Source organism: Hypomesus nipponensis, chromosome 8 (assembly GCF_054491055.1).
Source record: "Hypomesus nipponensis isolate SF chromosome 8, ASM5449105v1, whole genome shotgun sequence".
NCBI lineage: Eukaryota > Metazoa > Chordata > Actinopteri > Osmeriformes > Osmeridae > Hypomesus > Hypomesus nipponensis.
This window is the reverse complement of record NC_140368.1, coordinates 11,229,601-11,255,215: the sequence shown is the minus strand read 5'-3', so window position 1 is coordinate 11,255,215 and position 25,615 is coordinate 11,229,601. Positions and strand designations below refer to the sequence as shown.

The following is a 25,615-nucleotide window of genomic DNA, read 5'->3' as shown; positions in this document are numbered from 1 at the left end:
AAAACAGCACTGTCCTATTTAGGAGTATGGAGACAAACAAGGGAAAATTATTTGCAATCATCACATGGTCTATCAATCCTATATTACACGTTGTTGCTGTCCCTAAAGATAACATCTGAAGATAAGAGCTTGTAAATAATGTGATAGCTGATTTGGCATGACAAATGATTACTTGGAGTTGATTGGGGGCAAACACAGTTCTATGTCCAGGTTCATTTTGACCAAACTGGGCAAACTACACTAAATGTCAAACGTGACAAAGCTGCCTCCAGAAGCACACTGATGGTGATTTGGATATTTTTTATTATTAAGAACATGTAATTACATAGGCTACTACCACTCAATGGAAGTTATATGGACCTTCAACAGAGCAAGACAGCAGAAATTGACGGTCAGATTAGATGTTTTCTTTTTTTTTTTTCTTCTTTTTTTTTTTACTGGTGGGACAGTGAATATATGTGTGTGTGTGTGTGTGTGCGCATGTGTGTTTATGTGTCAGGGTGATGTGTGGATGAATAATTTGTCCAACATTGTAGAATGCACTGTATGTTTTACAAGTTTAAAACATCCAAACAATGTTGACATTTTTCTTCATCAAATATGTTGCTGTACAAGGAAGGGACATGTACATCTGAATATGACAGAGTGCTTAATGAGTCTGAGGCGGGGTTTTATTGATCCCAGGGATTCAGACTGGGAGGACACACACGCACACAAACACACACACACACACACCAAACGCTATAGTCGTAACAGTGGAGGAATAAAATCCGATTCTGTTAGCTGGGAAGACGAGTCTCTCTCTCTCTCTCTCTCACACACACACACACACACATTCATACATGTTCACAGTCTGATACGTACAAAATTGAAATACAAATACAAATCAAACCACAATAAAAACATATTTAGAAATTCTTAAAATTTTCTCTATTCTGTAGAAAGACAACTACGCTTTATAATAGAATTTGAACATAAAGTCCTGTCTTTCTCTAAATAATCAATAAGATAATATCATAATGAAGTATGAATCTGTTTCTGTATGGTTTCATACATTAGTGAGACAAGATGGTACATGGTCCCCTTGACCCCGTCTTCTTCCAGTGTTTTCAGATCTTTAAGGGTTGTGTGGGTCATCCTGCAGGTCGAGGCTCATTTGCTTATTGAAAATGTCCTCTATTCAACCTTCTCCCCTCTCTGAGAACTGATGCCACAGGGGTCGGAGGTATGGAAGTCTCCCTCTACTTTCATTGTTCCAGATAATCTAATTTTTTTCTTCAAAACTGGATTATTAAACACATGAACAAACTCCTCTACGCTCTCCTATAGGTTTACTTTCTTGGCAGATTAAGTACAGCTTTGGACACAATCCCTAGACTAAACTTGATTTTTTTTTTTTTTTTATGATGACAGTGGTAGAGGTTGTTTCACCTCTAAAGCTAGTTTGAATTGGTGATGGTAGTTGAGTGTTTTGGAGGAGCGCTGTATCCTGATCAGATCTAACCACGGTGTCAGTAAGAGTGTCGCCATGCAAATGTACAGAAGCAGATCCCTCAAATGGAGTTCAGGACAGGAGGACGCTCTGGCCACACAGCCCTCCTCAAACCCTGCTTCTACTTCCTGGTTCAGCCCTCCTCAAACCCTGCTTCCACTTCTTGGTTCAGCCCTCCTCAAACCCTGCTTCTACTTCCTGGTTCAGCCCTCCTCAAGCCCTGCTTCTACTTCCTGGTTCAGCCCTCCTCAAACCCTACTTCCTGGTTCAGCCCTCCTCAAACCCTGCTTCTGCTTCGGCACTCTTCAAACCCTGCTTCTGCTTCCCGGTTGAGCCAATTCCCATTGAGGAGAAGCATCTCACACCAGCGAGTTAGAGGGGAATGGAGAGATTTACTGGCAGATCAGGGAGAAGCTGGACTCCCATCTTAAACTTCTTGTCACAGTCGTGCGTGTAGAGTTAGTGTGTTCCAAACGGAATAGTGTGTATTTACAGATGTGCAACATAGAAGGAAAAGATGCTGGGAGAAATGTGTGAGGAGGGTGGAGCACAAAATAATCTGCAACACAATGGCATTCACGCCAATTTTTCTTAATTGTGAATTTGTGTAAATATTTCTACAACTGCTATCATGTCCCCTGTAAACTTGAGTCAAGGGTTGCATGGAGATTACCAAACCCATATATTTACCGGAAAATGTATCTGAAGATCTCCACAACGGTTTTCAACCTTTACAATGTGTAGCAAACAACTTGCTCCAGTTGACGAAAAGAAAGACTGAATGATGTCAAATGCAAATAAAGAAAAAAAAATTGATAATATGTTAAGTTATTACATGTTTTGTATTTAAGACCTAATCCCGTTTTAGATGAGTGCTGCACCACTTGTGTTGTAATATTGGTGAACAAACAAAACCTTTGGGATTTGTGGATTCTGGTCGTACCTGAAATTACCAGAAATAAGAGTAACATGGTTTAAATGGGAGGTTCAAAGTTTAGGCTACCCAACAATGTGGTTTTTATGCTACCATGTCCTGTTAACTGTCCCCCTAACCCAAGGAAAAAAAGAATCCCAGTAATCCAAGGAAAGTAAGTGAACTACAGTAAAATATCAAACATCTGGACGCTGACTTGAGAGAGGCGGTTGCTCTCTGGCACCCCTGGTGGTGGAGGTTGGAATTGAGCAACGGCTCTGATGCATTTTTTCTTCTGATTCGAATGTCTGATGTGTTCACTCATCTTTTTCCGTTCTTCCTTCATTCCTTCCCTCCCCTCCTCTGGTGTGGGATGAACAGAATGAACCGGAGAGGAGGGGGTTACCAGTTCATCATGGAGCTTCTGTTGAGGGTCATGAAGAAGACTTGGCTGCTGCCACCAGAACGAACAGATGCAAAAAACACCTGTTGGAGAGAGAGGGAGGTAGAGAGAGGTAGTGAGAGAGGGAGGTAGAGAGGAAGGGAGATAGGGAGAGATAAAGGGAGGGAGGGATGGAAAGAGAGAGAGAGAGACAGAGAGAGAGAGAGAGAGAGAGAGAGAGAGAGAGAGAGAGAGAGAGAGAGAGAGAGAGAAAGAGGAAGAAAGAAAAGGAGAGAGAAGATAGAGAGAATGGTGGGTTAGCATGGGCCACTCACTGCCTACTCTTCCTTTTGGACCAGCTGCTTATTAACTTATTAATTTGCATCTGTCGCTCAAAGAAGCGCTCAGATGTTTGTAATTGGCACATCGTTTCTAAGCTTCCCGGTAATTCTTGTCTCAACAGTCTGCAGTGTGTGTGATGGCAAGTGTAAAACAAGAAAAAGGTGAAAGTGTTGTGTAAACTTCGGCTTATATGTTTGCATGTGTATGAGTCTGTGTGTGAGTCCATTCCTGTGTGTGTGAGTCTGTCCGTGTGTGAATGTGTGCATGTCACTGCCCGCGTGCAATCACAAACCTTGTCGTTCCTTTCCGACAGGAACTTCAGTCGCTGAGCTCGCTTGTGCATGAAAACTCCGTCGAGGTGTCCCGTCTCCACGGAGCGGATCTCAATGGCCTTCTCTCCCCAGCCCATGATCTGGTTGGAGTGGATGTAAGCTGCAGGGGGCGGGATGGGGGACACACACAGACAGGGGATTGGACAGGAGACCACTCACTCGCTACCAACTCTCACAACCGACCAATCACACCCCTCGGCCGTGCCAGGCCACGCCTCTGGGAGGAGATTATTGCAGCAGTTTCTGAATGACAGGCACCTGACCTCCCTACCCTGGAGGGGCTGACAACTGTGGAATTCTGGGTAGAGTAGTCAGTAGGGTCGGGTGGGCTTTCCCCACCTGGCATGGTTGTTGATGCTAACAGGCCCACTGGTGAGTGATAGTGGTAGATGGTTGGAGATGATTTGAGTAGATTTACCTTCCAGTCCCGAATTCCAGCTCTATGGGAGTCGCCTCGTACAGTACTGAGGGAGAGGACTTTCCAGGAGGTCTGCGAGTGTGTGTGTGTGTGTGTGTCTAATGGCGGTATCTAACTTGAGGGTATATTGTGCTGTGTTTTAGTGGGATGGGGGGGCTGTGAGGAAAACATTTTTTAACTCAAATCCCCGCTGGAGGGTTGAGAGATAAGTGTCCTGAAACAGCCCAGCAGAGCCCCCACAGTGGTTGAAGACAGAGGACCAGCCAAACAAAAACAGCCAATCAAACAGACAGTTAAGCTCTGGTCTCAGACGATGGACATAGAACAGAATGTCATGATGGATGTTTACAGGGCAGGATAGATTTGGAGGGGTATCCATCGAGATCATCTTCAGTGGCAAAACAATGTGCGATCGTAATCTGATTGACTTTCAAGGTCCTTCATAAGATGAACTCAAAGCTATCCAAAGCTATCAAAGCTATCCAAAATTGGAACAGGTAACGGTGAAGCCAAACCACAGGACAGATGTCTGTCTGTCTATCGATCTGGCAAAAATAGAAACCTCCCATTTAGGATGACGTTAAGACAGAGACATTCACATGGTTTATGTGGAAGCACTCGGCACAGAGACAAGACATGGAAGAGCAAGAACAAAAACACACACAGACTCAAACACACCTCGCTGTGCTGGGGGGATCGGGAGAGAGGGGGCAGCTGGGTGTGAAGGAGGGGGAGGGCGAAGGGATGCAGGCTAACAGTTGGATTAAAGGAGATGAGGGCCTTGTTTTATTTATTTATTTATTTATTTTGGAGTGCTCGAGTATGTCGGGGGGTAGGGGTGTTGTGTACGGAGGAACCATGCAATGTTCGACGTGTGTCAGTGTCCTTGATTAAAAGAAACGACCCTGTCCAAGTGTTTGTCATTTAGGGGTGTCGGATTGTGGCAAGGGGTACATGGAGGGGTCGTGAGGGGGGTGGGGTGAGAGGGGGGGGGGGGGGGTGTGTGTGCTTGAGATCCAGGAGGTGGGGGTGAGAGCGAGCGGGGGGGGGGGAAGGAGAAGGAGTGTTTCTCGGTGGCGGGGTAGACACAGGAGAAGTAGTGTTTCCCTGCGGCAGTCAGAGACAGGAGAGGGGGGAGGAGTCCTAGCCACTGGTTAGAGTTAGAAGCGTGTTGTTGACGTACCCACGGAGGTGGGCATCTCGCCCCACTGCAGCACCACGTCTTTGGTGATGCGCCCGTAGGTGTTGACGTAGACGCCCTCGTCCTCGTAGCACAGCAGCATCTCCATGCCGTCCGTCTTGGGCAGAACCACGATGGCGTGGGGGGTCACCTGACTCTGAATCTGCCGGGCGACATACGGGGAGGGGGGAGGGTTGAGGGTGGGGTGGGGGGGCGGGGGCATGAGCCTGGGGGGAGGTGGGGGCACAGAGCAGGAGCCCCCTTTTCTTTGTCTTACTCCCTCCCTCTCTCCCTCCCTCCCTCCCTCCGGCTGCTCTGTCGCTCCATCCCTACCTCCTCTCGTGGCCAGGGCCCCCCCCCCCTCTCCATCCCCCTTGCGAGAGAAACTGCTGCAACAATAGAATCTCCCGCTCCAGCCACACAATCACCATGGCAACGGAAGAACATCACATCATCGTGGTGGCTGGCAGCGTTACCAAAACAATGAGGGTGGTTGCTTTGGTTACCGTCTCTCTCCCCAGCTCTGACTGTAGTCAGTGTTGGGGTCAGAGGTTGAAGGTCGTCGAGCGAGTCAATGGCAGGTCTTCGTTCTCAGGTACAGGATTTACCTGGTGCGGGTATCTGCCTCGGACTCGCTTCCCACACACACCCTTTCACTCTTAACACCACACACCCTCACTCCTAACACCACACACCCTCACTCCTAACACCACACACCCTCACTCCTAACACCACACACCCTCACTCCTAACACCACACACTCTTACTCTTATCACCACACACTCTCTCCTCACATACTCTTTCCTTCCCCACAGATAATCTCACTTTCCCCGCTCTCGCTCTCGCTCTCTCTCTCGCTCTCGCTCTCGCTCTCGCTCTCTCTCTCTCTCTCGCGCTCTCTCGCTCTCTCGCTCTCTCTCTCTCTCTTTTTGTGTCACCAACACTGTCCATGTCCAATGCAGTTCTCAAACATTTCATCCAGCTCAGTTTGGAATCATTCAATTTTCCAGACTGATGACTAAAATGGGTTATTCATTCATAACCATTTCATTGAATGCTCAGACACACCGATACTTCAGGACACACACACACAGTCTTACATGGGAGGGGATGTAGATGTCATAGGGGTTCCCAGAGTCCACATCAATGACATGGAAGCCAACGCTGGAGCCATAGATGACCTTTAACCTCTGGCCCTCCTCCACCGTCAGGTCAACCAGCTGGGGGCGGTGCTGCAGGTCAGTGAACGACTGGGAAGGAGGGAAATGAAGGATAAATGAAAGGAAAGAAGGAGAGAAACGGCCTGTGATTATGGGATAACTGATAATCAAAGACAGAATGTATCTATGCCGGGACCAGTTGATCTTTATATATTATAGAGTCGTAGCAGTAGCACTGTGTGTGTGTGTTTGGTTGTTTCACCTTAAAGGCCATGAACTTGTGGTAAGGTTTGGGGGCCCAGGCGTAAATCTCCACTGCATTCTTTAGAGCAATCACTAGAAACTTAATCCTCTCATATTTCACTAAAGCAAGACAGGAGAAGAGGTACAAAATCAACAATTCACTCTCACAAAGGCCACACACTCAAATAAAAACCCACGCTCACACACACACACACACACACAGCATGACCTACCAACTTTGTAGTGCACGCAGCCCTCCAGCTCCCCCACTGTGATCCAACCCTGCTTCTTCTCTACTTCCGGGTCGTTGTGTAATATCCTGTTCCTCAGCCAGGACAGGTAGTACACACGCAGCTTGTTCTTCTTGCCTGGGAGGACAGAGGCGAGGATTAAGGCAGTCAGGCAAGTTTCCTTGTCTTCCTTGAGAGTTTAGGTTGTTTTAGGGGCAGTTCTATGGGCGTATGTGAAGCCCTCTGTGACATTGCTTGTAAAAAGGGCTGTACAAATACAATTTGATTTGATTGATTTCAGAACATTTTCAGAACATCCCTGCTTTAAAATCTCAGACAGATTTTTTTTCCTTTGCACTAAAAGGTACGTTTTGTGTAGGTTGTGGTCCTGTTGTGGTTGTGGTTGCGGTTGGGTTGTAGCCAAGTTGTGGTCAGGTTACGGTCGGACCCACCTGAGATGGTGACCAGGACATTCAGTCCCTCCAGAACGTCCATCTGCTGGAACCGTCTGCGGTTGATGAGATTGTAGACCTTCCCCTGACCGCTGCGGTCCAACAACATCAGGCCGTTCTCAGTCCCCACCAGCAGGTTCACACCTGGCCACAACATCAACACTCAGCATGTGTGCCCTGAGCATGTGTGCGTGTGTATGTGTGTGAGTTTGTGTACACGTGTGTGTATACAGTATATATGAGTGTTTGTGTGTGTGTGTGCTGGGGTAAGTGTACATGTGTGTGTGTGTGTATACAGTATATATGAGTGTTTGTGTGTGTTTGGGTGTGTGTACATTTGTGTGTGTGTGTGTGTGTGTATACAGTATATATGAGTGTGTGTGGGTGTGCTTGGGTGTGTGTACATGTGTGTGTGTGTATACAGTATATATGAGTGTGTGTGTGTGTGTTCACATGCAGCCGTGTCTCACCCCAGAGAGCAGCACAGAGGATCTCAGAGTTGAACCTCTTCTTGTACTTGCGGATCTCGGGCGTGTCGCTGTGGGGCCGGATGTTGGTGGGGTTCACGTTCACCACCGAGATCTTTCTGGCCTCGTTTAGTCGGGCCTGTTCCTGCTCCTGTCTCATCAGCTCGTCTGCAAACAGGGCTGCAACAAAGATGGCCGACAGTCAGCAAGACAGACATTGTTTTGAAATGTGGTGGTGGGGGCATCTCATATATAGGTCGGACAGCCTACTGCTCGGCTTCTACTGGTCAAACGTTCCCAGAACAGGAAGTAAGGCATCGTACCGGAGGCAGAGTTCTCATCGTCATCATCGGTGGGGGACGTCCCGTACACCCTCGGATCGACGAATGGCGTGAAGGAGGCCTTGGAGCCACTCCCACTTCCTATCCCGTACTACCAATCAGAGCAGAGAGAGAGAGAGAAAGGGGCAGCGTTAGACAAACTGCCAGCTAGCAGTCAGGAAGGGAGGCGATGTGTGTGCGGCTGTCAGCAGGACGTTCCAGTCCGTGGGCAGCGGCTCGCCATGCAGGTACAACACTGTGACATGCTGACTGAGGGACAGGAAGTGACCAAATTAGCAGGAAAAGGAAAAGAGAGGATGGGCTTGAAGAGGAGGAGGAGGAGGAGGAAGGCAACTGCAGCCCAACTCCAGCTTCAGACCAGAGTTCACAGAGGTCAGAGGTCAGGCGGTCAAGGGGAGAAGAGGAGTTTGGGGGGTGACTGTAGGGCGACAGTAGGGTAGGCAGTAACAGTCGGGGTTAGCTGTGTTGGCTGGGTACAACAGGCTGGGGAGGAAGTAGGTCCAGGTGTAGGACGCTGGTGTGTGTAGGTTTAGAGAGGGGGGCCAGACTGTTTGGGACAAGGTTTGCAGGCGTGGGGGGTGAGGGGTGAGGGATAGGGGGCTCGTGGTGAACCTACTTGGGCCCCTGAGCCGTCGCCCGGGGAGACCAGGGGCGGGGTGCTTTGTTGCACCAAGTCAGGCAGATTGGCGTTGCCGGGGAACAGATTAGCGTTGCTGGGGAAACCATTGCTGTCATTGGGAGGGGAGCTCCGCCTCCTGTCCCCAAACTTCTGGAACACAGAGAGAGGGAGGGACCACTCTAGGGTGTGCAGGGCTGTGATTGGCCGGCGGGCAGGGTTAGTGTGTGGGGGGCTGCTCCTACTCTGTGGGGCTGGGTTAGCCAGCAGGTGCAGCGAGGGAGAGACAGCAGGTGAAGGTGCAGAGACAGCAAAACCTTTTATCAAGCAGGATGCACACACACACACACACACAGACATAAACACACACACAGACACACACACACACACAGCCGCGCGCTGGAGCGTGAAGTTGGCACACAATGCTGAAGCGTGCAGGGTGGATGCCTGGGTGCTTGTGTGAAGGCTTAGCGTGCGCAGTGTGCAGTGTCAGCACGTGAGAGGTCGGAGGGCAGCGCACTCACCTCACGCATCATCAGAGTGCTGTCCTGGCCACTGTTGCCATAGGCGTCGCCATGGGCGTCGTTATGGCTTCCCATCATGCCGTAGGGCTCGTTCCCTCCTGGTCCTGCAGCAGGCCTGGAGCACAAGCACGCAGGTCCCATTCAGGATGTGTTCTCACTGACAACTATCTGTATTCTGCTGAGGAAGTTTTACAGACACTTTAAATCGTTTTGGTTTAGCTGAACACGCTCGCTCGCTCTCTCCCTCCCCTCCCCTCCCCTCCCCTCCCCTCCCCTCACATAATCCGTGGTATGTCGCTGACGGCCACAGTTCCATCGTTGGTCCCGCCCTCTCCCTCCTCGTCCTCGCTGCTGTGAGACTCCTCACTGGATGAAGAGTAGTCCGTCACTTTGACGGGCGGGCGGTTCGTCTCCTCCCCCTGCCGGAGTTCTCGGAGCTCTTTGGCCAGAGCAGTCAAATCCTGGAGATCGAAAGGTCACAAAGTCACAATCACACGTAAGTCATAACAGGCACTTTACTGCTTCTCTTTGGAACTCCCTTCCCCTTTCCCTCCCTCCCTCCCTCCCTCCCTCCCTCCCTCCCTCCCTCCCTCCCTCCCTCCCTCCCTCCCTCCCTCCCTCCCTCCCTCCCTCCCTCCCTCCCTCCCTCCCTCCCTCCCTCCCTCCCCCCTCCCTTCCCCCCTCCCTCCCTCGATGATTCAGAGTTATCACACTGACATGCATTTACAACACCACAACGTCTCAACAAGGTGCAGCAATGTATTTCACATCTCTAGAAAGGGTTTGACATCTGGACGCTGGTGAAGGATGCTGCTTAGCACCAGGGGGCTATCGTCTGCTATCTGTGCTGCCAGGGGTGAAGAAGCAGGCAGGAGAAGGAACACTTAGGGACTCGGGTAGGGCGATGGGCCAGGGGATAACAAGGTCAGGGTTCGAAAGGAAGGGAGAACCAATGAACTGTCTGCGACTGACACCGAGCAGAGGCAGGTCCGAGAGAGGGGTGTGACTGGCGTCGGTCATGGGTGTACGTGTGTGTGTGTGTTGGGGAACAGGGAGGTGGGGAATGGGTGGGTTAGTCTTGAACTGTCTTACCAGCTCCTCCTGAGGATGGATAGAGGCGGACAAATAGAGAGAGGGAAGGAGGAAGAGAGAGAGAGACGCCGGAGGAGAGAGAGGAGGAGGAGAGAGACAGTGAGAAGGACAGACACTCATCCCCAACACAACCCCTGCCAATGTAGTAAGAGCAAGAGAGAGAGTGAGAGTGAGAGTGAGAGAGAGAGAGAGAGAGAGGAAGGGGAGGATAGAGAAAGGGAAGGGGAAAGGAAAGAGAAAGGGAAGAAGGGAGGATAGAGAGGAGGAGAAGGCCACTGACCTCATCTCCATCTTTCTTATAGCTCTGTGGGAGATACAGGAGAGGGACAGAGAGGAGAGGGACAGAGAGGAGAGGGACAGAGAGGGGAGGGACAGAGAGGAGAGGGACAGAGAGGAGAGGGACAGAGAGGGGAGGGACAGAGAGGAGAGGGACAGAGAGGAGAGGGACAGAGAGGGGAGGGACAGAGAGGAGAGGGACAGAGAGGGGAGGGACAGAGAGGAGAGGGACAGAGAGGAGAGGGACAGAGAGGAGAGGGACAGAGAGGGGAGGGACAGAGAGGAGAGGGACAGAGAGTCGGAAAGAGAGTGAATAAGGTGGAGAGAGGAAGAGAAAGAGGAGATAAAGGAGGAAGAGAGAAAGAGTAAGTAAGAGACACAGAAAGAAAGAAGACAATGGCAATGCTAAGAAAGGGTCTAGACGAGAATGAGTAGGTGTTAGGGATGGATGAATGAGAGCCGTGTGTGTGTGTGTTTGTGTGTGGTGTGTGTGTGCTTACCGCAGGCCTGCTAGGTTGTGTCACCTCCCTGCTCTCCTCTTTGGGCTCCTGAGTTGCTGCCATGGTGCCTTCAGCCTTGCTGGACCCTGCAGTCACGACAGAAACACTTTCTACTGCTCTATGTGTTTGCATGGCTGTGTGTGTGTAGGGGGGTATTTGTATTAGGGATGTGCATCTCCATCACTGAGGACGATGTAATACACATCTCGATGCACTGCCAACGATCCAATACATTCACCCCTATTGCGATGCAGTGCGATTCGACACGGTGCAATTCAAAGAGATGTGATGCGAAAGAATATGATGCTATGCACTTTAATTTGGCTCACAATGACTTTGTCAGACAGCAAATCATAAATTAACAAAAAAAAGTGAACGTTTGGATTCACATATTAAACAAAGTCTCTGACAAAAGATAAAATATAATCAGGTCTGGACCTTGCCTTAAACCAGTCCTTCTTTCCTGTGGTATGTGTTCTCTGAAAAGTCTCGAGGGGGTGGGGGGGGTTCTTTGTACACAGCAACATTTTGGTTGGCCCCACCAAATCTTACTCTTAATCTAACTTTTTGAAAAAGTTGAGGAGAAGTGTATGGGTGTGTGTGTGAGTGTGTGTGCGTGAGTGTGTGTGTGTGTACCTCTCTCCTGGGAGCTGGAGCTGGAGGAGCTTCCACTGCTTCTTCTCTTCAGGGGCGTTTCCATGGACAGGTCCGTCCTGCGCAGGTCCGGGTTACTACGGCAACAACATGACCAAACACACGACAGCGTGAACCCTACAGGATCCCTGGACCGGAGGCGCTGCTCGATGACCTACATCACCACTGATCACATCACTATCCCTGATGACAGCAGATCAAGCTTCCAGGGCTAGGGTTCCTCCACTTCAACCTGTCTGCTATTCCCCTGGGTGGGTGGGTGTGTGTGTGTGTCCGTGTGTCCGTGTGGGAGAGAGTATATGTGTGTGTGTGAGAGTGTGTGTTTGTACCTGGCCCGTATCAGGTGAGCTCCAGTCCGGGGCCCCAGCCCAGGTCCGTTTCCCGGGGAGGTTTTCCTCACCAGGGCTGGGGAGATGGAGGTGGTTCTCTGGGGAACCTGCTCGACACAAAGGACAGAACCACACAGAACCGTGCGGGGTCAGAGAACCATTCAGAAGGAGCACACACACACACATAACCACACACTCGTTCTCACACACACCTTTACTGTTTCTCTCGCACAAACAACAAATCTCTTTCACACACTCTCTCTCCCCTCCCACCACACAGACACCGGGTGACTGTCACACCTTGGGGGGCAGGTCGTCGTCGTGGCGGACCCAGGGGCTGCGGTCGAACTTGTCGTGGGGAGGGACGAGGCGGGGGGGCGGGGCTGGGGTGTCGGAGGTGGGGTCGGAGTTCTGCCGGGGCATGGGGGGGCGCGAAGGGGAGGGAGACAGGCCCCCCCCACCCTGGGGGTCGTGGAGGGACTGGGACCCTGACAGACCATGGGACTTCACCTGGACCAGATGGGCCATCTGATACCAGACCAGGACCATGAGCAGGGTCAGACCAGGACCAGACCAGGACCATATCAGGACCAGACCAGGACCATTTCAGGACCAGAGTCAGACCAGGGTCAGAACCAGGACCAGACCAGGGTCAGAACCAGGACCAGGACCAGACCAGGGTCAGAACCAGGACCAGACCAGGGTCAGAACCAGGACCAGACCAGACCAGGACCAGGGTAGTGGACGGTAGGAAGAGAGGAGAGGAAGGAGGGGGGAAAAGGGACGAAGGGAGGGAGAGGGAGAGATGCTCGGGTGAGAAACATATCCACTGGGTCAACACACATGCAGGTATGCTACACACACACACACACACACACACCTGCGGCTCGATGGAGCGGAGCTGGGGCGGGGTCCGGGCTTGCTGTATGCCGCCGCTGCTGAACGACTCTGAGCGCGGCGGCAGAGACGGGTCAGAGATGCGGTTGGAGACCTTGTGCTGCAACGCTGGAGAACTCTGTCTGTTCATCTTGGATCGCTCCTCCACCTGACACACACACACACACACACACATAGTTCATTGGATATTCAATTGACTTGTTTCTCACCCCATCAGTCAGACAGGTTTATCTGTCTGCGTGTGTGTGTGTGTGTGTGTGTGTGTGTGTGTGTGTGTGAATGAGTGAGTGAGTGAGTGATTGAAAGGGTGTGTTTGAGAGAGAGAGAGAGTCCCGAGGAAGAGAAGCACCCCTGAGGACAGAGTCAGATATAGCTGCAGCTAGCCTACATTACTCCACTGTGGCCACCAGAGGGCAGGCCTCCATATGACCTACATCAAGCCCAGCTCTGCACCATACCACCATACTACACCATACTATATTACCTTACTGTACTACCATACTACACTATAATATATTACCTTACTGTACTATCATACTACACCATACTATATTACCTTACTGTACTAAACTATACTATATTACCTTACTGTACTACCATACTACACTATACTATATTACCTTACTGTACTACCATACAACCATACTATGCAATACTATACTACCTTAATACTCCCATACCGTACCACCATACTTTAAAACATTATTCTGCCATACTATTCAACCATGTCCTGTTTATAGTGTGTATGATACAGTACTCCAAAAACACACAACACCCACTACGTGAAGTCACACACCAGCTAAAGAAGAAACAGCACACAGTCTGGAATGATCTGCAGCCCTGTGTGTGTGTGTGTGTGTGTGTGCGTAATAAGCCTTGGAGAGAGAGAGAGAGAGTGAGGTCATGGTTATTCTGGGATTAAGGCAGAGATAAGAGGCGGGAAACATGCTTGAAAGAAGTTGAAAAGCAAACTTGTCAGAGTTAGCACATGGGTCCAGGCTGGGACTGAACACCACAGCACCAGTGAACGAGCGCACGCCTCCCCGCCCTCCGCTCGAACGGGGAGACTCGCACGTTCCACCACAGCCAGGCCCTCGCTCTGGAGACCAGGGACCGTTAGAGTTAAGGAGGACAGACAGGGGGGGTCAAGGTTGTGACGAGGTCGAAACCGGACCAGGGACGCCACCTCACCCCCGGGTCGGGTTAGAGAGGCTCGGGAGGAAGAGGAGAAGGAAGAGGACACCCTCCAAACCAAGAGAGGGAAAGGGGGGAGGGGGGGGCGTGTCTCCGCCAACTGACCCTCGGGCCGGGGCTCCGCCCCCTCTCGTCGGGGTTCCGCCGAGGAGCCTCGGGGCGTCGCAGGATTGGCTTAAAGGAGGGGATGGGGGCGGGTTCAGGGGCACAGGACACACGGATGCGCGGCACGTGCACACTGCTGGGTTCTGACCTCTCCCTAGAGGGGCTGACGTGGGCGGGGTAGGAGGGGGGGCGGGGCCGGGGGCAGTAACCAGGAAGCTGGAGAAGCTGAGCGAGGTTGGTGTCGCCAGGCCCTGTGAAGGAGTGATACTTCTTGGGGGGGATGCGAGGAGAGTTACTCTGGGCTCTACGCATCACCTGGGGACAACAGTGTGACACAGAACGTCAGACACAAATACTGAACACAGCACACACACACACAAATACTGAACACAAAACACACAGACACACACAGTCCTCCTCTGACATCAGGAGGGAGTGAGGCCCCTCCCTTGGGGCTGTTGCCGGGGAAGATAACAGTCAGGAGAATTCACCAATAAATCAACCTACAGTAGTAATGAACAACAACTGATGATTCACTTGGATGCACGTTGGAACTGGACATCGCCTGTTCGTGACCCAGAAACATGAGAGAAGAACACGCCGGAACATTCTGGAAGATCCATGGTCCTAACTCTGCTGAAACCAATCTGACCAAGACTGTGTGTGTCTGCAGGAGTGTGTGTCTGCAGGAGTGTGTGTATGTGTGTGTGTGTGTCTCGTACCTCCTGTGCCCAGGCTGGTTTGTCGACGCTGGGGGCCTGGTCCTTGTAGTGGTACAGCTGCTTCTTGTCCTGGGGACGTGGCTCCTGCTGCTGTTGCTGGAGCGACACCAGGTAGGCTCTCTCCTGCTGCAGCTGCCTCTGGAGACGCTCTGCCTGCCTCTGCTCCTCCATCTGCTTACGCTTGTACTCCTGCACACACACACACACACGCACAGAGACACACACACAGAGACACACACACACACACACACACAGACACACACAGAGACACACACACATACACACACACACAGACACACACAGACACACACACACAGAGACACACACACACACAGACACACACAGACACACACACACAGAGACACACACACACAGAGACACAGAGACACACGCAGATACACACATACGTGGGGAAACAAACACGCACACGCACACAGTTAAACTCTCCACTCATCTGTCCTCAATGTGAGCCATGTGGTTGATGCTCATGGAGGTCTTCTCTACAGGAGAGTGTTACCAGCAGAAGAGCCTGCTCCTGAAGGAGCTGCTGCTGGAGGATCTCCAGCTGTCTCTGCTCCTCCTCCAACTGTCTACGGATGTACTCCTACCCAATCACAGCGCCCCGCCAGACGACAGGGCAGCCAATCGCGGCACAGCCAGATAGAACCGCAGTGAGTCAGAACCCGGCAACCAGGCAGAGGAAAAAGGAGGAAAGAAAACGAAAAAAGAAAAGAAAAGGAGAGCAAGGTCGAAAAAGGAGGGATTAATAAAGGAAGTTTTGGGAAGAAAGAGAAGAGCAGGGTGACGGAAGGAAAGATGGGAGGGATGGGGAACAAAAACCAAAGGAGGTATTAAACCAAAAATAGGCGAGAGAGAGAAGGAAGCAGAGCGACAGAAGCAAAGAGGACGTGAAAAGGACGTGGAAAAAAGAAAGAGAGAGAGAGAGAAAAAGAGAGCACTGATTAGCGGGAAAATCGGAAAAGAGTCCCACGAACAGACAGCTTATCAAACTGTGTGAAGGGAAGAGAAAAACACTTTCATCCTAATCAGGCCCGTTGACGGTGAGGCGGAGGACGGGTGTGAAGAGAGAGAGAGAGAGAGAGAGAGAGAGAGGTGCTGGGGAGAGTTAGTGGAGCAGCGTCCCAGGGCCTCAGTCCGCTGTCACTCAACTTCTACACTAGTAAACACCTGACAGCGGCACGCAGAGGAGAAGTCACACAACTGGAGACGTACCTCTCTCAGAGTGCGTGTGCCTGGCCTCTCTCCGTGTACGTGTGTGTGTGTATGTGAGAGTGTGTGTGGGTGTATGTGAGTGTGTATGTGAGAGTGTATGTGTGCGTGTGTATGTAAGAGTGTGTGTGTGTGTATGTGAGAGTGTGTGTGGGTGTATGTGTGTGTACCTGCTCTCTCTCCGCGTGCCTCCTCTCCTCGTCTCTCCGCAGCTGCTCCATCTCCTCGTAGCGTCGCCTCTGCTCCCGCTCCTGCTGCTTCCTCATCTCGCGCTCACGCCGCTGTTGCTGCGAGAGGAGAGAGGGAGGGTGCAGGAGGGAGGAGGAGGGGGAGAGACAGGGAAGAGGAAGATAGAGAGCGGGGGGAGGAGGAGGAGAGGAGAAGAGGGAGGAGGACAGCAAGTTAGGAGGAGAGGAAGAGAGAGGGAGGAGGAGATGAGAAAGGGGGTGGCACAGTGCGCCAGTGTGTCACAGCGTGTCAGTTTGTGTGAGGGAGCGGGTGTAACATTGTGTGTGCTACAGTGTATCCGTGTGTGCCACTGCATGTCAGTGCGTGTGTGAGCCAGTGTGCGTTCCACCGTTTGTGCGCGTGTGTAACAGTGCGTGGGCATGTGTGTGTGTGTGTGTGTGTCACGGCGCGTGCACCTCCTCCAGCCGCCTCCTCTGCTCCTTCTGCTCCTCGATGCGTTTCTGCCGCTCCGCCAGCAGCTGGCGCTTGTGCTCCTCGTTCTGCTGCTGCTCCAGCTGCTGCCGGCGCAGCGCCTCCGAGCGCTCCTTATTGGCCAGCTGCAGGCGCAGGAAGTCCCGCCTCAGGGTGGACTCCCCCGGGATGTTGATGATGGAGCTGCCGAGGGAACCCATCGGAGGAGGGATGAGGTCATCAGCTCGGGAATGGGTTTCGCCCGGGGGGATGCCGTTACTCTTTCAACACACGCGCACGCACGCACGCACACACACCATACCTTGGCTCCCCCATGTCCCTCTCCTCCTCCTCTTCCTCACTGCCGCTGTATTCATACTCTGTTTCATCTGCGGGAGCAACACCATCTATGAGCTCAACGCTCAGGCCAGGGCGCAGGATCACCAATTCACTTTACACCCGGGTGGGGGTCGTGTGTGCGTGAGCGCGCGCGTGTGTGTGTGTTGTGAGGTTGCGTTAGGGCGCGGTGCGGTGGCGTTGGGGTCGTGCGGGGGTTAAGCGCCTCACCCCTCTCCCCCCTCTTCTTCTTGGTGCGGTCGATGTGGTCCTTGAGCTGGATGCGGACCTGCCTCTCGTTGGGCAGGTCTCTGATGAAGGGGTGCTTCAGCAGCTGCTCCGTGCTGGGCCGCTGGCCGTGGCTCTTCACCAGGCAGCTCTCGATGAACGACTGGAACTTCTTAGACCTGCACCACGCACACACATAGAAACACACACACAGACACGTGAACTCATGTACAGTCGCACTTTCTTGCAATTGAGGACTACATCCAAGATGGCGGACATTGTTGCCACGATTTCACGGCACGTTACCTGCGTCTGCCTGGCCAAATGGGAGACAATAACACGTGAAGCGCGTGTGTATGAATGTGTGTGTGGGAATGTGTGTGTTTGTGTGTGTGTGTTGGACACCCACCACTTCTTTGACTTCAGCCTGGGGGCGGGGTTTCTAGGGATGAGGAAAAGAGCTCTCATGGGGTGCATGTCACACAGTGCTGCGGAGAGAGAGAGAGAGAGAGAGACAGAGAGAGAGAGAGAGAGAGAGAGAGAGAGAGAGGGAGAAAGAGAGAGGGGGAGAAAGAGGGAGGGGGAGAGAGACCCAGCGTTAACCCCTTCGCTGTTACAGACCACCCCACACACACAAACACACAGAGGCTTAACCCATTCAGACTGAGACAGTTCCAGATTCCCAGGGTACTTACGAGGCGCTCCCTCGGCCATCTCTATGGCTGTGATCCCCAGAGACCACAGATCACTCTGTCAGAGAGACAGGGAAATAGAGAGGGAGAGAGAAGTGCAAGACATGGTGAGAAATACTGTAGCTGTGATGGAAAAAAAAAACGAACTTCCCTCTCTCCCCCCCCCCTCTCTCTCTCTCCCTCCCCCCCCCCCCCCCCCCCCCTCTCTTCTACCTTGAAGTCGTAGGTGGCGTCTGGGTTCTCGTCGCAGGCGATCACCTCGGGGGCCATCCAGTACGGCGTCCCGATGAACGTGTTCCTGCGGCCCACCGTCCGGTCCAGCTGGGCGCTGACGCCAAAGTCCACTGCACACACACACACACACACACAGACAGACAGACAGGCGATTAATTGGGACACAACCTTTTACTATGTTCAAACCAAACCTACCCCCTTGTCTGTGTGTGTAGATGTGTTTGTGTACGTGTTTCTGTGTGTGTACCTAGTTTGACCTCGGCGTTCTCTGTCAGCAGCACATTCTGACCCTTGATGTCCCTGTGGATGACCTTGTGCTGGTGGAGATGGGTCAGACCCTGAGGAGAGACCCAACACAGAAAGGGAGGGTTTTATCCCAGTATTCACCCTGGGCATCACTAGCTCGTGGGTAGTGTGGGTTAGACAGTGTGGGGTACACAGTGTGGGGTAGAGAGTGCGGGGTAGAGAGTGTGGGGTAGAGAGTGTGGGGTAGAGAGTGTGGGGTACACAGTGTGAGGTAGAGAGTGTGAGGTAGAGAGTCTGGGGTAGAGAGGGTGGGGTAGAGAGAGTGGGGTGGAGAGTGTGGGGTAGAGAGGGTGGGGTAGACAGTGTGGGGTAGACAGTGTGGGGTAGAGAGTGTGGGGTATTCCCAGCAGTGTTACCCTGAGGATCTCTCGACAGATGTAGGCCGTCCACTCCTCCTTCAGGGAGTTCCCCTTCGTGTTCTTGATCAGGTCTGTGACAGAGCCTGCTCCACAGAACTCCATGACCAGCTGCGCGCGCACGCACGCACACACACACACACACATACAGACACACACATGGAGAATGAGAGAGAAAAACTGAGAGAATAAACAACTTCAATATAGTCTCTATTCTTTGAACACCCCCCTACACACACACACAAAGGCACACTCCCTCCCCCTCCCCCTCTCCCTCCCCCTCTCCCTCCCCCTCTCCCTCCCCCTCTCCCTCCCCCTCTCCCTCCCCCTCTCCCTCCCCCTCTCCCTCTCTCCTGTACCCAGAGCTGGTCGTCGATGCCAGGAGGGTTCTTCTTGACGAAGGCTCCATAGTACGTGGCAATGTTGCGGTGGTGGCTGTACTTTTTCAGCATGTTGATCTCCGCCTTGATCTCCTCCTCCTCATCCTCAACACACACACACACAAGAAAGTTAGCATGTGTGTGTGTGTGTGTGTGTGTGTGCGAGAGAGAGAGAGAGAGAGAGAGAGAGAGAGAGAGAGAGAGAGAGAGAGAGAGAGAGAGAGTGGATATGTGAGTGTATGTGGGCTGTGAGTTGATGACACTTACGCCTGTAACGTCCATAACCTTGATGGCTGCCAGCTGACCCGTTTTGACATGGCGGCCCTGAAAGAGGAAGAGGTTGTGTGTGTGTGGTCAGGTCCCCAAGCCAGTGCCACTCAGCACACAGTCTGATATGCCTAACACATTCGTTCTCTCACACACACACACATACACACACACACAATGTGAGCTTCACTGTACAGTATCGAGAGGCATTACCTGACTTGAGAGCTGTTCAGTCAGACTGTGTCTACAGCGTGTATAGTATGTGGTGGGGTGACATTGTGTGCTTCACAATGTGTGTATGTGTGTGTGTGCCAGTGTAAGAATGGCAACACATGTACACACACACACACCTCACACACGCCCACATCACTTCCTCAAGGTTGCCTAGCAACAGGCCCTGGCAGGTTGTTTTGGCAGGGGCCAGTGGGGGTGTCTGGGGGGGGGGGGAAGCGGAGGGCATAATTTTCACACCATGGTCCAGACAGGCAGACATGAGAGCTCAGGTTAGCCCCCACACACACACACACACATACACACACACACACATACTTCTTTCTGTCTTTAATACCTCCCACACTCACACACAAACACACATACACACTAACACAGACAAAGACAGTTTATCTGGTTTCCTGCTATTGCATCAGAAACAGCCAGTGTATCTGACAAGCAGTGAGGCTGACCTACCTCAGTGGGCAAAAAGTCAGTCCCCCTCCCCCCCCCTCTCTCCCTCTCTCTCGCTGTCTATCCTCCCCCCCCCCTCTCTCTCTCTCTCTCGCTGTCTGTCTATCCTCTCCCCCTCTCTGTCTCCCCCTCTCCGTCTCCCCCCCCCCTCTCTCTCTCTCTCTCTCTCTCTCGCTGTCTATCCTCCCCCCCCTCTCTCTCTCTCTCTCTCTCTCTCTCTCTCGCTACCTGTCTATCCTCTCCCCCTCTCTGTCTCCCCCCCTACCCCCCCCTCTCTCTTTCTCTCTTTCTCTCTCTGCCAGGCATGCTCAGACATGCATCCTCCTCGACCCAAAGCTACCACTTGAACAAAAGAGAGAGCAGCCAGAGCCCTGTATAGTGTAATTATCACCACGCTGGTTCTGACCAAAGAATGGAGAGGATGACAGAGGGAGACAGAGAGAGGAAGAGAGAGAGAAGAGAGAGAGAGGGCGAGGCAAAGAGAGAGAGAGAGAGAGAGAGAGAGAGAGAGAGAGAGAGAGAGAGAGAGAGAGAGAGAGAGAGAGAGAGAGAGGGCGAGGCAGAGAGAGAGAGAGAGAGAGAGATGGGGGGGAGTGCTTAGCCCAGTTGTGTACTGTAGCAGACAGTCCCAAAGAGCTGAGCCACCCACAGAAAGGTTACACAACCCGAGTGAGGCTGGGCAACACACATAAACGCAAGCACACGCATGCACACACACGCAAACACACATAAACACACACATACACACAGGAAGTGAGCGAGGTTAGGCCTGGGCGATTATGCCGAGCACACTACTGTGTAATTTGTCTTTGGGAGCAGATAGAACGCTGTTCATGCTGATCAAACCCACTTCTCAGGCAAACAAAGTTCCGCATCACAGACTGACAGACAGGCTCTTGGTTTACCCCCGCTGTTGCCATGGTCTGAACTAGCTGCCTAAAGCTTGAGAGTGTTCAGGGTGAAAGAGGAAGAATATCCTTCTTAGACACCCTGAGGCAGGAGATCTATGTGAAGACACAGAGACACACCTTGTGCATTCCAAGACTGCAAGATGACAACAACTTTGCAGACAAGCCCTCACGTGTAAGAGAGGGAGGAAGGTAGAGAGGGAAACAGAGAGGGAGAAACAGACAGACAGACAGACACACACAGAGAGAGAGAGAGAGAGAGAGAGAGAGAGAGAGAGAGAGAGAGAGAGAGAGAGAGAGAGAGAGAGAGAGAGAGAGAGAGAGAGAGAGAGAGAGAGAGAGAGAGAGAGAGAGAGAGAGAGAGAGAGAGAGAGAGAGAGAGAGAGAGAGAGAGAGAGAGAGAGAGAGAGAGAGAGAGAGAGAGAGAGAGAGAGAGAGAGAGAGAGAGAGAGAGAGAGAGAGAGAGAGAGAGAGAGAGAGAGAGAGAGAGAAGGAGGGACTGAGAGGTGTTTATATACAGTATGTAGCCTAAGTCAATGACTCAATGTCAACCAGAGCTACCAGACTTCCAGAAAAAGAATAGAATGTGTTGGTGTAGCATCCTGTGTTCCTTAAGGAGAACACATTTCATTCTCCACCACCAGGGAGAGAGAGAGGGAGAGAGAGAGAGAGGTAGTCCCTAACCCAACTCTGCAGGGTCATGGTGAGGGCACACTGCAAGCCTGTCTTTGATTGGCCAGTTAGGGGGCTTATGGGTGTGGCCACTTAGTATTCTCTTATCTGACTGGTTCAGTGTCTTACCTTGTAGACCTGCCCGTAGGTTCCATTTCCAACTAGCTCCACCAGCTCAAATATACCTGCCGGGTCCTGGAGAGAAAATAGAGAGGGAGGGAGGGAGGGAGGGAGGGAGGGAGGGAGGGAGGGAGGGAGGGAGGGAGGGAGGGAGGGAGGGAGGGAGGGAGGGAGGGAGGGAGGGAGGGAGGGAGGGAGGGAGGGAGGGAGGGAGGGAGGGAGGGAGGGAGGGAGGGAGGGAGGGAGGGAGGGAGGGAGGGAGGGAGGGAGGGAAGTGAACAAGTGGAGAACAAACACTTGCAACAACCTGTGGAATTGAATTTCACTGTCAGAGCAGTCACATACACAGATAGACAGATCAAGGAGTATCTAACCATCTATAAAAGAAATAATTATATCCACAGAACTTTGAGTATGTGGATGTGTGTGTGTGTGTGTGTTCGTGTGCAGGAAATATCTGAGAAAGTTGAAATCTGTCACATACTCCCAAAGGGGATTTGCTAAAAACTGATGTCCCTTTTTACTCAAGGTCAAACAGAACTAATCCTGGAATACTACTCTAGAGACCCAGAAACCCATCTACAGTACACCACATCCACCACATCCACCCACACTCACGCACACACACACACAGAACACACATACATGCACACTACCACCCCCATTTGGCTGTACTAAACCATTTCAATGTTTTCCTGTTCCTGAAATGTTATCGTGGGGAGGTAGAGATGCATCAGATAATCAGCCAGCCAGGATAGAAAAGGTGAACAATCTATTCTTTGTCTGATCCTGACCCAGCCTGCATGGGGTATGAGATACACAGCGTTGTGAGTGTATATGTCGCTTAGTGTGTATGTGTGTGTGTGTGTGTGTCGGTTAGTGTGTGTGTTCTGTATGTGTGTGTGTTATGCTAACTTGTGTGTGTTTGTATCCAGGTATCTCTGGGGCACTGCTGTAGACAGGGAGAGGAAATGCCTTTCCATGGAGGGTTAGAGAGCCTGCGCAACACTGAAATGCTTCCCCAGCACTATGCTTCTCGGCGTCCTCGTTTCCAGAAGTGGCACAGATAAAGACACCATAGAGAGAGAGAGACAGAGAGAGAGAGAGAGAGAGAGAGAGAGAGAGAGAGAGAGAGAGAGAGAGAGAGAGAGAGAGAGCGAAACAGAGAGAGAGACTGATTGATTGATTGATTGATTAAGTGGGAGACAGACACTGAGGAATAGATTGAGTGGGCATGAACCAGACATCATGCTGGTTTGGAGGGGGGAAGAGAGAGAGAGAGACAGACAGAGAAAGAGGGAGAGAGAGAAGGGGGGGCTGAGAGGTGTTTATATACAGTATGTAGCCCAAGTCAATGACTCAATGTCAACCATACAGAGCCGCCAGACTTCCAGAAAAAGAATATAATTTGTCGGTGTAGCATTCGGTGTTCCTCTAGGAGAACACATTACATTCTCCACCTCCGTCCTACCTTCCAATGTCTCGTTCTACCTTGTCTTTCTCTCTCCATCTCACACACACCTCGGCTCACCGCCCATGGCCCATCATGTTCGGGCTTGATCTCCTAGCTGCAGGTAAGATCACGTTGCATAACTACGCTAATGAGCGCAACTCTCTTTCATCCTGACAGCGCGAGGCTAGAATCTGTCAGTGTCAACACACCCAGCCGAACGGAAAACTGTTCTGAGAACTGTCCGTCATCTCATACCATGGCTGTGGTTTCCTCTCGTGCCAGGGACCATGGTTATGTGATAAGTGGATTTGAAATGGATGAACCGTGTACTGTGTTCGGTCTAAGACCGCGAGCCGCTCTTACGTTCGTTTGGCTGGTCTCGGTACTGCACCAGTTATGTCTCGTGCAACATCCTTCCACCTTCAAACCGATGCACTGATGAGCGCACGCATGCCACACAAAGCAGCCACAGTCACTCTTTAAAAGAGCTATCCCGAATAAAAAACATCACGAAATGGCGGAATCCGCTTCAACTGATACTGTTCAACCGTGTTACGGTTGTGTGTGTGAGTGTGTGTGTGAGAGAGAGAGAAAGAGGAAGGAGAGAGAGACAGAGAGAGAGAGAGAGAGAGAGAGAGAGAGAGACAGAGAGAGATAGATAGATAGATAGATAGATAGATAGATAGAGAGAGAGAGAGAGAGAGAGAGAGAGAGAGAGAGAGAGAGAGAGAGAGAGAGAGCGTGTGTGTTTGACAGGGGCTGTGCGAGGCCGCACGATTGCCAGCTTAACATCTGCCCCAAATACAGACAGGGCGGCCTATAATAAAATGCACGCACGCAAACATACATAGGCTATACACACGCGTGCGCACACGCACAGGCCCTAGGCTTCATTACATCACGTTCCAATTGTTAAGAAAAAAGGCTATCTGAGATTTAGTTCTGAGGCGCGTGGGAGGCCAACCTATAGCCTATTACTAACGAAGGATAGAAGATCTGACGAAAGCATCGAAGCGTTTTATCCATATCTTCACCCCCCACACAAACACACACACCCTATCGCTTTGACTATCGAATGGCTGAATCAGACAGCGACGGGTCGGTATAAGATGAGGTTTTTCTTATATGAGTGGATGCCATCATGACGCTTAAACCCACTCGCCGTTACGGGCTCACGGGCACCGGTGGTTGTTAAGCTAGATGCAGGGAGAAGACATCACTGCGCACCGCTGCCGTTAACAAGGAAAGGGGCAGGTGCTCATCCCCGTAACACTCGGTCTCATGCAACACACACGCGCACACTCACCCGTAGTGCAGACAGGTCTATCTCGTCCAGACTCCGGGCCGGGGAGTCGCTAGCCATGATACTCTCGGTAAACACAGGACTCAAAATGGAAGCTTCCTCAACGACCATCTACCGAGAGAAGAATCCTCAATCCCTTATAAACAGGCCCCCGTTAAATTTCCATTGGAAACACGGAAGGATGCTCCCACAGTACACAATCAGTCAATTCCGTCCAATCCGGAGAAAATGCAGCTCGAGAGACCAAGGGAACCGTCGCGCGCACTGATCCAGGTGCTACATGCTGCTGTATGCCGTGGTACGGGCCCCACTGCACGGGCGAACGACCAAAAAACACACAAACACACACACACACTCTCAATGCAAGAAAACACAAACCCGCGGACGCACTCACACACACGCGCGCACAGCAGGGGCACAGCACAGCACAGCGCCCCGGAACAGTGTCAATCTCATGCGCTCCCCGGGAGTGGTCTGCCAGAGCGGGCGGGTCTCGTGGAGATAGTGACGCCCACAATGTCCCAATCACACACTTCTATGTTTGTGCGTGTGAGAGAGTTTTTGTGCAATACATGTACTAGTCATGTAGGAAAGTGTCCTTTTCTGTTGAAGTTGAATTTCTTCAGAGAGAAGTCAGTGTGTGGTACATTCACACTGACAGGCAGTGCATGCTCACACGTTTACACTGGTGCCACCTAGTGGACTCACGGAGTGGAAGTATGTGTGTGTGTTTGTGTGTGGAGGGGGGTGGGTGAGAAGGAAAGAGAGAGAAGTAAAGAGGTATACACAAGAGGTGCGTTGAAAAATAAGAACTAAATAACAGGAACATGATCCAGGAGTCACGATTCAGACTGAAGTGGTTTTAAACATGCGTGTATTTCTGTGTTTACACACACACACACACACACACACACACATACACACACACACTCACTCACCAGCCTAG

The 25,615-nt window shown here is 51.7% G+C and overlaps 1 protein-coding gene across 5 annotated transcripts; it reads right to left on the bottom strand.

Moving 5' to 3' along the window:
* Positions 1-404: 404 nt before the first annotated feature.
* On the bottom strand, positions 405-25,122 carry tnikb (TRAF2 and NCK interacting kinase b). Of its 5 annotated transcripts, XM_084702952.1 has the most exons (33): positions 24,673-25,122; positions 21,923-21,988; positions 19,530-19,586; positions 19,242-19,367; positions 18,883-18,993; positions 18,468-18,558; positions 18,200-18,330; positions 17,990-18,044; positions 17,704-17,782; positions 17,298-17,473; positions 17,053-17,119; positions 16,736-16,934; positions 16,262-16,378; positions 15,379-15,465; positions 14,862-15,050; positions 14,140-14,454; positions 12,824-12,940; positions 12,244-12,471; positions 11,944-12,050; positions 11,597-11,691; positions 10,961-11,046; positions 9,372-9,553; positions 9,093-9,207; positions 8,569-8,721; positions 7,935-8,043; positions 7,615-7,791; positions 7,145-7,288; positions 6,696-6,830; positions 6,482-6,582; positions 6,160-6,309; positions 5,063-5,222; positions 3,422-3,561; positions 405-2,891 (listed from the first exon to the last, which is right to left on the bottom strand). In XM_084702952.1, the coding sequence occupies exons 1-33, from the start codon at positions 24,778-24,780 to the stop codon at positions 2,808-2,810; spliced, it is 4,257 nt and encodes a 1,418-aa protein (XP_084559078.1). In that variant the 5' UTR covers positions 24,781-25,122; the 3' UTR covers positions 405-2,807. The 5 variants fall into 5 exon arrangements, with proteins under 5 accessions (XP_084559078.1, XP_084559079.1, XP_084559075.1 ...); XM_084702953.1 differs by lacking the exon at positions 8,569-8,721 and having other exon boundaries at positions 12,824-12,988; XM_084702949.1 differs by lacking the exons at positions 14,140-14,454; positions 15,379-15,465 and having other exon boundaries at positions 12,824-12,988.
* Positions 25,123-25,615: the final 493 nt, after the last annotated feature.

What these genes read in the sequence shown, in the direction of transcription:
- tnikb (XM_084702952.1), bottom strand. Translation starts at nt 24,780, where the DNA reads ATGGTCGTTGAGGAAGCTTCCATTTTGAGTCCTGTGTTTACCGAGAGT. An exon ending in CCTACGGGCAGGTCTACAAG is followed by an intron (nt 19,587 to 21,922) that starts GTAAGACACTGA and finishes TTCCTCTTTCAG; the next exon opens with GGCCGCCATGTCAAAACGGG. An exon ending in CGATGAGAACTCTGCCTCCG is followed by an intron (nt 7,792 to 7,934) that starts GTACGATGCCTT and finishes TCTTTGTTGCAG; the next exon opens with CCCTGTTTGCAGACGAGCTG.